Source organism: Halichoeres trimaculatus, unplaced genomic scaffold (genome assembly GCF_033239565.1).
Source record: "Halichoeres trimaculatus isolate MK-OKI-2021-1 unplaced genomic scaffold, fHalTri1.1 fHalTri1_scaffold_21, whole genome shotgun sequence".
NCBI lineage: Eukaryota > Metazoa > Chordata > Actinopteri > Labriformes > Labridae > Halichoeres > Halichoeres trimaculatus.
In genome coordinates this window covers 17,087,008-17,099,897 of record NW_027437199.1, presented here as the reverse complement: position 1 = coordinate 17,099,897, position 12,890 = coordinate 17,087,008, and the positions used below count along the sequence as shown (strand labels likewise).

At 40.6% G+C, this 12,890-nt stretch overlaps 1 protein-coding gene across 9 annotated transcripts in view; it reads left to right on the top strand.

Moving 5' to 3' along the window:
* Positions 1 to 12,890, top strand: part of LOC141810375 (ELKS/Rab6-interacting/CAST family member 1-like) — a 181,759-nt gene that overhangs the window by 19,149 nt on the left and 149,720 nt on the right. For all 9 annotated transcript variants that reach the window (XR_012600089.1, XR_012600088.1, XR_012600087.1 and 6 more), the window contains exons 3-4: positions 1,765 to 1,842; positions 2,018 to 2,173. Coding sequence is in view for 6 of the 9 variants with exons in the window: in XM_074697846.1 (XP_074553947.1) it covers positions 1,765 to 1,842; positions 2,018 to 2,173 (234 nt within the window). In the remaining 3 variants the exon portion in view is untranslated. The remainder of the gene's footprint in view (positions 1 to 1,764; positions 1,843 to 2,017; positions 2,174 to 12,890) is intronic.

The window sequence follows — 12,890 nt, the reverse complement described above, 5'->3', positions numbered from 1 at the left end:
TGTTCCAGATGTTTTTTTCCAACAGACAGAAATGAAAGATGTTTGATTAGTATCATTAAATAAATCTCTGTTCAAATAGGTCAGGTTCATTGAAATATTCCATTAAACGATAGATTTGTTCTGATTCTCTTCAAAAATGTAGGAAACACTACTGCCTTGTTATGTTATCATAGTGAGTGGTTTTAGAAAATCTGAACAACACTAAACCAACTGTTAAAGACGAGCTTCAGTTGGTTTCGTGGTCTGCCCTCCCACCTCCTCTGCAACATTAGTCAGAATCTGACCGCTCACCCCTCCAAGATTTACACCTTCTTCCATGTCTGCCTCCTTCACTTGTTTCTAATTATTTATGTAACACATAATTACATCTTTATCTCCCTCTAACTCCTCCAGACTTCCTGTGTAGTTTATCAGATAGCGTAAATTTGTAAAATCAAGACAAATGTGTGCATGATTGAAACATTAAAATTAAAGCAACCAGTGTTTTTAGTCCTTTTTTTTCAAACTCGATGTCTTGTAGTTGCATAAATTTGAGCCGCAGTGATTTGTAGGTGAAGTCCAGTAGTAACTGCAGCTGCAATAAAAAAGGTTTCCACAAAAAGTAAGGACATTTGTGGTTGGTAGATTATTTGTTGTAATGATGCTTCCTGGTAATACATCTTAGAAAGCCTGATTATTTCTCTTTTCAATGAAGCCATATTTGTAGGAAACATACATTTTTTTGGATGGGCGGCAGAGCTGAGGACGAGGGTTGTGCCCATGAAAAAAATTGCCAATTCATCTCTGCTGTCACCGAACAGCTTATTCTACTGTTGACTCTTGTGTATTGGTTTTAACCCATTATTCCCCGCTGGCAACAATTGTTGCCGAAGTGTATCACTGTCATTTTCTACTCACAATGAAAAATCTCAGAGTTACTACTGCAACTTATCCCACTTATGTGCTAGTAGACAACGTAAACAAAGATTTTGATTCATAGAACAATTTTAGTTTCCATGTAGGGATGGGTACCTTTCACATTTGAAACAATGCGGTACTGATGCCTGATACCTGGCAATCGGTCCCGGTACTCAACGGTACCAATTTTTGGTACTTTTTGTGTTTATGTGGTAAAAAATATTAATTTGTTTAATAATAAAATATTACATTTTTCAATTTAATATAATTATTCTACAATATATAACCTTGTAATGCTGTGTTCATGTCCAGTATGGAAAATCGCCAACTCTTCCACTCCCTCACAGTCACAAAGATGCATTTAGGTACCTAAATGTGGTACCTTTTGGTTTTACGTGAATCGGTACCCGGTACTTTTGACAGAATTCGGTCGGTACCTATAAAAGTACCTAATTCGGTACCCATCCCTGTTTCCAAGTGGTTCCTGTCACATTTCATCATCTGCTTCCTGTTCCTTCCGGTGGAAAACATGGTGGATGCAAATTGTTCTGAAAAGAGCCAATTTTCATAAATTTCTTCTGATTTTCCCCCCAAACATATTCAAATTATTTAATCATTCAAGTCTCAAGAGTAACCCTCCACCAAAAAATGTACCTGGGATAAATATTTTTTTGTTCATGGGCTTATTTCTGTGGGTGGCGACAAAAAAAAAAAAATTGGGGCATAAACGGTTTAATGTTTGAAGTCTAAAGGATGACTAAAGTCTTTTTGTGCTAATTTTATGTTGCACAGCCATAAGACTTTAACCAGAATTTGCATTTCTCTGGTGTCAAAGCTTTTACACTCACTGTTTATTTCTTTTACCAGGTGAGAGAAGGTGCAATGACAGACCTGCAGACACAGCTACGAGAGGTGCTCAGAGAGAATGAACTGCTACGCAGAGAAGTAAGAACACTGTGATCCAAACACTCTGCAGCTATCAAAATCTCATTTACTTGTGACATTTTCTGTCTCATTTCATATTCTTGTCTTTGATCACTTACCTGGTATTTTTTATATTTCTGTCAGCAAAAAGCATTACGAATACACAGTTATGATGTATAATGCTGGTTTCTTTTAGTTGGAGGCCAAAGAGTCCAAGTTGAGCTCCTCCATGAACTCCATCAAGACCTTTTGGAGTCCAGAGCTGAAGAAAGAGCGAGCTCTGAGGAAGGATGAAGCCACGAAGATCGCTGTGTGGAAGGAGCAGTACAGAGTGGTGCAGGAGGAGACACAGGTAGGAAGGAAATGTCACTGTGTGTGTGTTTCTGTGGGAGTTTTATACCTCTAGACGGCTTGTCTGCTGAATGTCAACAACGTCACAACAACTCCCCAACCAAATTTAGCCTCAGAAGTCTCAGAAAGTGCTGCTCCACTTTTCTTACATATTAAGACGTATGCTCATGCAAAAAGTGGGGCATTCCCTGATCATTTCTTGGCCTGCTCTGGTGGATTTGTCTCAGTGCAGTAAGACGGTCTTGAAGACGGGTAAACGGATGAAGCAGGCCGCCTGGTCGGGGACTCCCAGCTGTCTGTTGGTTCAGAAGCCATCTGGATGAGAAGCAGCGAGTCTGGCAGGAGGCCGGGATATTATACAAGAGATGACTTGCACACATGCAGGCTGGCAGTCATGCGCTTACTAACAGTGACTCATTTCACACGCTGTCATCTTGAAAGCGGAGCTGAAAGTGCTCGGTACATTGGTCATTACAGCTTTTATTATCTTTACATCTGTGTGAGTTTTTCACACCCAGGAGACGGCTCAGATTTGATTGCAGAGGATTCCAAGTTGTGCAATTACGTAACAGATTTAAATTCACTCTTTAAGAAAAATTCCTGTTTGGTTCGTGTGTGCGCGTGTGTGAACATGTGTTGCATGTGCATGCCTGTGTGTGTGTGTGCATCCATAAATCTCAGAATCTGTTCAAAGCGAAGCCGTGTGTGTCTGTGTGTGTGTGTGAGAACAAAGGAACAGATGATCAATCTATCACGCTGGAAGAATCCTCAGTTGCCTTCACACTTTGCTGTCTTCTGTTCCTATGTGTGTGTGTGCTGTTGCTGTGAGAATGAACACACACGTTGCGACATGTAAGAATATGTTCTGGTCTCTAATATTGGGAAATACAAGATGTACTCTCTCCTTGTCTGAAGCTCTTTCACTTTCATTCCCTTCTTTCCTCCTGACAAATCACACCCATTTAACCCAAGTCGCCCTCCTTATTTCCTGCTCTCATTATCCCGTCACTTTCCTTCCCTTATTCTCTTTTTTTCTCTTCCCTTTTTCTTCTTACTCCTTCTCTCCTTCTATTTCTATCACCGCTTCGTGAGTCAGCTCTCGCTTTCCTCCCTCCTGCCTTCACTCCTCCTCTCTCCCTTTTTCCATCATCTTTGTGTTAAAAATTGAATTAACCTACCTCCCAGTAATTTCTTGGGGATGTGTGTACAGAGACACACACTTCTACACACACATGCACGTTGTGTCACGCCCCTGCTGAGGAATGCACATCTCATCTCCACCCTCAGTCCTTCCTCCTCCCTTCTCCTTTCCTACTCTCTTTCTCACTTATTCATGCTCATCCCACTCCCTCCACCTCTTCTCTTTATCTCATGCTCTCCTTCTGTCTGTGCTCACTCTTCATTAATCCTTTTCTCCTCACATTAATTGTACAGTGTGTCAGCATAGATTTAAGCCAGAGTGATGGCCATCCTCAAACTCGAGCTAGTTTTTCTTTGGCACACGCCTTCGTAAACTGGATCCATGAGTGACAGGATAATTGAAACTTTGTCAGTCATTGGGTTACTGTATAAAACTGTTGTGGAGACAGCTAAGTGCAAGACAGATCTCCCTTAGTGGAAAATTAAAGAAGGGGTGTCATGCTTTTTATATTCTAAACATGCGTATAACGCAACAGTGCTACATGTTCATACTAAACATATGCAGATTTTCAAACAGCTACATATACTTTGCTGAAATCCCTGAATCTGCCTGTAAACTGATCTGTTCTTAAAAAGATAACACAAGTTCTTGCTGGAATGATGAGGTCATCAAGGATCTCTTAACTGGTTCATGACACCTTAAAGGGATGGGCCTCAAACACCAGGGTCTTCCCATAGATCCATCCCTGACAGGTCTCCAGAGGACTGGCCAATCAGAGGGAAGGGGGTTTGCGGAGTGGGATTCTTAAAGAGACAGCAGCTTAAAGGAATGAAAAAAGAAAGGTTTTCTTAGTCGTATATTTTTTTTTGTAGCTGTAAGTCATGTGAAGCTACTACAAGGGTGCCAGACAGACAGTATTGACCCCAAGCAGTCCGGTTTTGGATCAGTACAGTTTAGTACAGGTTAGACTAGTAAAGCATAATCCAGTTTGGGTTTCCACATTCAATCGTGCCCCCTCTTGGTAGGCAGCATAGGAGCCAGATGCCAATAGCCGTGTCAGTTATGTAACAGCATGAAGCTCTAGCAGCACGACACAGTGTGTCCTGCTAATGAATATTTTATTTTATTCATTAATTTAACCTTTATTTAACCAGGTTGGTCCCATCAAGATTCAAAACCTCTATTTCAAGGGAGACCTGGCCAAGACAGGCAGCAGCAAAACACAAAGTTACAGACAGGAAGCACAAAAAAGACAAAGAATAGTCAGTAAAAAACAAGATAATGGATTAAAATCACATCCCATGAAACAACTGTTCAAACAACTGAGCTAAAACACTGACATCTTAGAGATCACCAGCTCCTTAAAGTGATACTCCGGGATGGAACAAGTTGGGTCCTATCACAAGGTTTAGGGCAGGAAATTACCCCTATAGCAGTGTTTTTGTGCAGCAGAAGCCCAGGGCGCACGCACCAAACACCCCCTCCCTGCTCCTCTGCCGGTTTCCTCTGCACTCAGACGGGCCATATTTTACTTGACCAAAAACACAAATAAACAGACTCCCACTGAAAAACTCTGATATTGGTCTGCATTCCTGCTTTATTTAGAGAATTTTCAGCGCGTTACTTTCACACAAAAACACCGCTAAATAAGGCTCTAGTTCTCATCATGTCGTAAAACGGCGCTACCTCCGCTGCAGAGCCACAGCTGGCTACGAGGCGCTCGCCGCTTAGTGTATCAGTCCGCACGTGTGGCGTGCCAGATATAAACAAACGCAGGTAGTCTGCCAGGACGAAGAGACACGATGAGAACTAGAGCCTTATTTAGCGGTGTTTTTGTGTGAAAGTAACGCGCTGAAAATTCTCTAAATAAAGAGTGAATGCAGACCCATATCAGATTTTTTTGGTGGGAGTCCGTTAATTTGTGTTTTCGGTCAAGTAAAAATTGGCCCTGTCTGAGTACAGAGGAAACTGGCAGAGGAGCAGGGCGGGGGTGTTTGGTGCAAGCGCCCTGGGCTTCTGCTGCACAAAAACACTGCTGTAGGGGTAATTTCTGCCCTAAACCTTGTGATAGGACCCAACTTGTTCCATCCCGGAGTATCACTTTAAGCTTTAAGTCGTTCTGCAATAAATCCAATGGAGAAAATAAATGCAACATTAAACAAAGAGCAACGAGCAATTTGCCTTCTTTGCGACTGCCATGAGGCTTTTAGTTAGTGTGCAATCAAGCTTTGTCTTAGAGAAGACAGAGTGACACAAGGAAAAATATAGCTGCTGTGGCACAGTATGTGACAATTCTTTTGACCAATGAACAGACTGCAGTGTTGTAGCTCCACCCTCTGGGATCAGATAGGTTTGTCTGGCACCCGAATGGGAGGGTCCCAAAAAGTGGGACGGTACGGTTCAGTTATTAAGGGACCTGTCACGGGATCAGTGGAAACGCCGCAAATTGCTTGCTGTAGTGAAGCAAACCAAACTGAACCACTAGGTGGAAAAAAGGCTTATATATATATATATATATATATATATATATATATATATATATATATATATATATATATATATATATATATATATATATATTTAGGCTAAAAAAGTACAAAACCTCCTTTTTAAAAGTATCATACTGTTGTTTATACAACAGTGATTAATCATAATAATTTTGGCATTGTTGCTTATCTGTGCATCCATCAGTGAAAAAGCATGTTAGCAGTGGATAAGAGTCAGGAGTTCTGGCCTTATTACAGATTAACGACACTTTTCATTACCATGTTCTGGTTTCCACTGACTTTTTCAAAATGTGTTGTGTTTATTAGCTTGAGGTGCATGGTTTTCTCTGCTGGGCAGGTTGCCCGTGGGTTTGTAAGGTTTAAAACAGCCCCAACAGGTCTAATTAGAGTGAACCAAAGCAGTGTGTAAAGGAAGCGTTAGGATGCTTAAAAGGCTGAGGAGACCCTCATTGTCAGTTAATAGTTGTCTCCTCCTTTAAAACACAGAAACTAGACCCCAGTTTATCTAGAAAAATGTAGAACTGCAGCTCTCAGGTTGGACGGAGCAGCCATGCAAATTGGCTGCTTGTGTAGACTGTGAGACCACTGAATATAAATACTGCTCTGTGACAGATTCTGCATGTTCTTGTTAACAGCCTGGTGGGTGTGTAATGATTTCAAGTAAAAGATAGAAACAAGAGCCAAAGAGGAAAGAGGGTGCAGTGGCCTGATTCTGAATAAGAACAGGAATTTGAATTACCTCCAGAAAAGTGGAAATAAACATTTTTCATTCGTCCGTCAGATTTGATGGTTTCTCTTAAGAGTAAATTCCTCTCCTTTCTGCCACTTGCTTTCTCTTGTTTCACTACCCACATCCACTAATTTTCTCTTCCCACAACTATGTCACCACGCTCTCCATCACCTCCTCCCCGCTCTGTCTTTTTCTCTGCGTCAACATTTCACTCCCACTTTCAGACTCCCTCCTTCCTCTTCCCTCTCCTGGCTCTCCATCTGTGCCTGTGGAGCAGCTTCACCACAGATCTGGATTCAACAGAATGGACACACCCTCGGCTAACAAATCTGTTGATCTGAGCGGGGACGCCTGCTGTATTGTCCGGCCTAATTGCCACTTTTATTTGTCTCCTTTGTCATTTTTAGTCCACCATATTGCTGTGTTGTGTGTGTGAGAGTGTGTTCGCCCAATTTGTTCCACCTCTTTGATCACAGCAGGTAAGTATTGTGTTTCAAGGAGAAAGACAGAGGAGCATAAAAAAGGAAAAGATGAAGGAATGCTTGGAATGCCAAAAGAAAGCTTCACTACTGTCCGTTTCTTTCTTACTCCAAAACTCACACACAGTTTGTCTCTTTCTAGGCTTCAACATCAGCCAGTTTGCATTCACTAAAGAAATCCAGAAGGTTAACATTTATAGCTGGAGCCATGACAGCCTGGATTCCTAGTCTGCATGCTCTTTCCCCTGCAAACACATTTAAATAACTTATAAGACTCTGATGTGATCACTCTGTTGTTAAAATCAAAGCGAAATATGTCGGTAATCTGTAATTTCACATGCGTACCTTGCAAGGTTATAATAGTTTTGGATTTGTCATTATAGTTTAGTTTTAGTTAGTTTTGACATATTTTTTCCATCGCAGTTTAGTTTTAATTAGTTTTAGAGCGGGCATTCTAGTTTTTATTTAGTTTTAATTTTGTAACAAGGCTTAGTTTTAGTTTAGTTTTAGTTTTTTCATACCTTATCAACCAGGAGCAGGATTCAAAAAGGTCAGAGTAAATATTTTGTCATACTGTTTATTTTCCAGTCCAACATAGTGCTCACTGCTCAGTCAATGCTGATACTGAACTGTTGGCTGCTGCCTTAAACACAAGAAAATAATATAAACTTAATATAAAAAATATAAACATAAATTATATAAAATAATGTTAACATGAATTAAATAAAAATAATAAAAACATAAATGATATAAAACAATATAATATGAGCTTAAATATTTAGAAACTTGGACTCTGTAACAATAAAGTCAGACTCACATGAAATTAAACTATTACAGATGCTCTAATTCATTGCTCCACTATGTTTGGTCGCAGCACAGCGCACAGCCAGTCACTGCAGTAAACAAGCTCGTCCCAGTACGTCGCTATGACGGTGCCGTACGGCGCTGACAACTGCCTAAAACTGTCGTAAAATTGGTTGGGAAACTGTGTCGGATTAATTTAAATCCTAAAGGCTATTAATATTATCAAAAACGATAACTAAGGGAATTTTGTCTTTAATTTTAGTCAGTTTCAGTTAGTTTTGTGAACACAAGATACAGTTTTAGTTTACTTATCGTTTTTGTTTTCTTTTCTAGTTTTTATTACTTTGAGTTAACTGCAATGTATTTTAAATTTTAGTTTTCCTTTTTAATTTCGTTTTAATTAACTATTATAACCTTGGTACCGTGCACCCCAAGCTTTCTTTTCTACGTGGTTTGTCTCAGCTCTGAATCCCACCATCCGAACAATAACTACTCTGTTTCTGGAGCTGCTGGTTCAATCTATCATCCACTGTACTTGAGGCAGGCCATGTGACGTCAGCACCAGTGTGTGTGTGTGTTTTCTGTGTGTGAGGGAAAAGAGGGGGACTGTGCATGTGTTTAAAGAGTGGGGTGTGAGGTGACTACTTTTGGTCGTGTGTTTCAGGTGTGTTAGAGACTACACATGAGTGTGCAAACACATGCATTTGCAACATTATTGCGTGTGTGTGTCTGTGTGTGTGTGTGACTTCCTTTTTTAAAGTGTTGGTATCTGCAGTTTTTAGTAGAAGTTGTTGCCAGCTGTGTTTGTTTGTGTGTGTGTTTGTTTGTGACAGGGAGAGGAAGAGGACAGTACCAGGAGGGAATGTGTGTCCTTGCGTGTTGGCAGCCTTACGTGTGTGTCAGGACAATCGGGCCTTTTGTAAACACAAGTGTGCGTGTCACAAGCCTAAATACATATTTATAAACACGTATTTATCTTGACACGTATGCTCTTGTATTTGTGCACATGGGTACACAGATGCATGCATGTTTCTGTGCAGTCATTATACCCATTAATTCTATAACTATGCTACACCCATGGATTTTTCTATATGTAAAAATATCTGTGTTTGGGGGAGCTGAAAGGACTTGACAAGGCTGTGACGTCAGACGTTTTTGTTTGTGCGCAGAGGAAATGCAGCAGCCAGTAGTTGTTGTACTTTAGCTGCTGCACTGTTTTCATTTCTCTTGAATTATTTAACCTAATAGTCAAGGTGCTGGTTAGGAATAGAGGTGTGTGTGTTTCTCTGTGTGTACATGAATGTCTGTGGGGTTTTATGTGAAGATTTATGGAAAAATACTGATACTTTTCATTGAAAGCAGGATATGTCTGATACAACCCAAAGGTTCATACTCAGAAACGGTGTCAGAACAAGATAAGTGCTCGTTCAGCAGGTTGTCTAGGATTTTATTGTATACCTGTCCAACCTTCAGCAGAGGATGAAATGTACCAAAAACAAAAACAAAGTCTATAATTTCCTTTTAGGGTGATGGAACATGGTATAAGAGAGATTTTCAAATAAAATATGAATAGCTTTTTAATGCTTCTTAAGAACAGCTACAATGAGTCACCTCCACCTTCTGCATCAACAGATGACAGCTGCTTTTGCTTTAGGATCAAATGGTATAAAACCCAGTTAAATCTATTTTAATTACAAGCTTTAACACTTGGGAAAAATTCAAAAGGTGCAAATATTTAATAAGCAGAGCAGCAGATTAGGGCTGCAGTTATCAAATATTTTAGTATTCGAGTATTCTACTGAAAATCCCATCGATTAATCGAGTAATTGGATAAAATACATTGTTGTTGCACTTGCTTTGGTAGCTCCAAAATTTGTAAACACACTTTGACACATTTTTTGTGCCTTGTGCATCTCATCAGATGTTGCGGACCCAAATGGCACCCGTTTCGTAGAATAGCCCATTAGTCTCCAAACTCCAGAAAAGAAGCTAGTTTTGTTGCTAGTTGCTATTTTAGTATAAGAGGTGATGAGGGGTCTGAAAACTCTCTTAATATGGCCTCAGCTCTATCTGAAATACCACTCTTTGATCTTTTTTGAAATTAAACGATTCCTCGAGGTGGAGAAAATTACTTCAGCTTTACTTTATTTCAGCCCCTGTCTCAAAACGCTTCGTTTAGCTGCTGTCTCTTTAAGGCTCCCGGCTCCACAAACCCCCTTCCTTCTAATTGGCCAGCACTCTGGAGGCCTGGATGTCATTTCTGTCTCTACATTGTCATAAGTTCACAATTCTCTTCTGCTTTGGTATAGTGGGCACTGGGGATGTCCCAATACAGATTTTTTGACTTCTGATCCAATCTGATTTTTCATTATATGTTTTTCCGATACTGATCTGATACCAATACCTTTCTCTGGTTAATCCTGTACTCCGTTGGGTGATTCCGTTGGGATCATATTTGATGTATTAAAGTGAGCCCTGTTGGTACCTCCGTGAATAACACTCACTTTACAAATGCTACAAGATGCTGTTTTACTTCCATTGCTTTCCAAAGAGAAGCAGACATGTTTGCAACGTGGTTTGATTTACAGCAGCCATAAAACGTGACTGTGCTGAAAACATGTGAAAACTGGATTGGTCCTGATCCCGTAACGAAATCCGATGCTGTCCAAGCCTCAAAAAACAGCCATATCTGGCACCAAAACCGATCAGTGTATCTGATCGGGACATCCCTGGTGAGCAGATCTTCAAGAAACATTATAACCACCACAAGAAATGCTGAAAAAACTTCTTTAGGAGCTCCCAGGAACCAAGTAAGTCATATGAAGATCATATGCTATTTTTTTTAGAACAGACTGTTTTGAGTGGTTTAAAGACAGATTCTGGGATTTCTACAATGTATCGGTAAGTAGGGGTTTGAAAATCTGCACAGGTTTTGTTTGAACATCCAACATTGTTACTTCGTATCCATGATCAAACTATGATAAAGCAGAATACCCCTCTTTAAAGGAGCAGAACAAGCAATGCTACAGGGACCAGCTGGGTAAAGTGTTGTAGTCCATCAGATTTCCCTCTCTCTGAGTTTCTGTATCTGTGTGAGGGGATCTTAATCCAAACAGGCAGGTAGACACAGTCCCTGTTACACCTGGGTGCCTGCTTCCCTCCAGGTTGACGGTTGGATGACAGAGATAGAGAGATGAGACAGAGATGGAGAAATCCTCCCTCCTTCCTTCTCCTCCTTTATTCCTCTGGCTCTGTTTTTTTCCCTTTGCTCACAGTGTCAGAGTTACAGAGAGCAGACAAAGACTGGCACTTGACTATTTTCCACTCTATGAACATGGCAGCAAATCAGGTCTTCAGGTTAGTGTGCAGATCTGGAAATGGTTTGAGTCCAAAGCTGTCATAAACTTAGCCCCTCCTCTCCCTGAATAAAGGATAAACTTCGTTTTTAGTGAGTCAGTGCTGGAAACGCACTGCAGCCCATTTGATGTGCTGACCAAGTAGAGAACTGTAACCACCCTTCAGCACTTTGTGTTATTACACCTGGATTTGAACTGACCCACTGATGCATCTCTAATTTTTTCATTACTTAAACTTGGCACTGGGTTCATCCTCAGGGGTCCAGATTAGTCCAAGTCCAATAAAACAGGATGGTGCCAAGTGTTTCCTGCATGCGATTTTCATTTACTGTATAGAAACAAAATTGCAAGCTAGAGCTCTTGTGCCAGCTGGCTGCAAAAAAAAAAATGCTTCGCCCGGCAATCCCGGCATGGACGTGAGAGAAAAAGTGTGAGCGAGGGGGGAGGATGGATCCGCGAGATGGATTGGGATGTAAAGATGTGTAAAACATAGAGCGGTAAAAGGAGGAAATCAGGGAAGTGGACAAGAGTGATGGATCAAAGTAGGGCGCTGGGAAAAAAGAGCCAGGAGGAGGTGAGGAAAGATGGATGGACGGTAGGAATTGAGCTGAAACCAGCAGATGGGAATGCGAGGAATGAGAAGAGTGATGAGGGCTGATGTGACCAGGATGAGATTGATGAAACCATGAGGAGGGTGGATGGAGAGGAGGAAGAGTTCACCGATAGTCATATTTGGTTATAATCCTTATTCTCACATTGTTGCAAATGATCAAAATGGGATTTAATTTTGATGCAAATTTTGTGTCTTGCCGCTGTGTTAAAAAGTGTATCATGGATGTAAATTTCTGTGAAGGGAGCTTCAGGGAGGCAGAGAAAGGAAGGGAGAGGGATTTATGGAAAGAGTCAAAGAAAAGAGCTGCACACACACACACGCACACTTGCAGAGATTCTGCAAACATTTGGAGCATTCCTCAGGAGTCATACCTCTCAGCTGCAGATCTACAGCTCACTGCAATCTCTTCTTTTTTGTCTCAGTTTCCAGGTGAAATCTGTTAACGACACAGTTATTAGACACATGCAACTCATAAGTTAAACCAGACAATCCACTCGTGAGGTTTTGGAAAGGGTGTGTGGAGAGCAACACTGCTCTGATGGGATAATCTGCGAGACAGTCTCCAGGGGACATTTGGGTACGGGTGTTTTTTTTCCCCTCTGAGTTATGATAACATTGTGAAAGTATTTAGCGAAAAACCCTCCATGTATAGTCATTAAACATTATTACTAAGATGTTTTGCCTTAAGGGCTGCCTGGAGTTTAACTAGGCCTTTTAAACCACTGAGTACGCAGGGAGCAGAATAAATGAGCATGTTTGAAATGTTGGTGTTTGCACGTGGAAACTGAGTGCACTGTAAAGTGTGAAGGTTATAGTAAGGTTAAACCAGGTACACAGTGATGTCTTTTAGGTCTCTGTCTAGAAAAGCCTGGTTCATTTCACAGAATCCTAACCAACTTAAAAAAATTCAAGACACCATTTTATAAATTAGGGATTTTACAATACAGATTTTTAGACTTCTGATCCAATCCAATTTTTTATGATGCGTCCATTTATTTCAGTCTGCTTCGAAACAAGCTAAAAACTTCAGCTACAGAAAGCTTTCTTAGTTATTAACCCAAATATTAACCCTCCATTATTAACTAAAA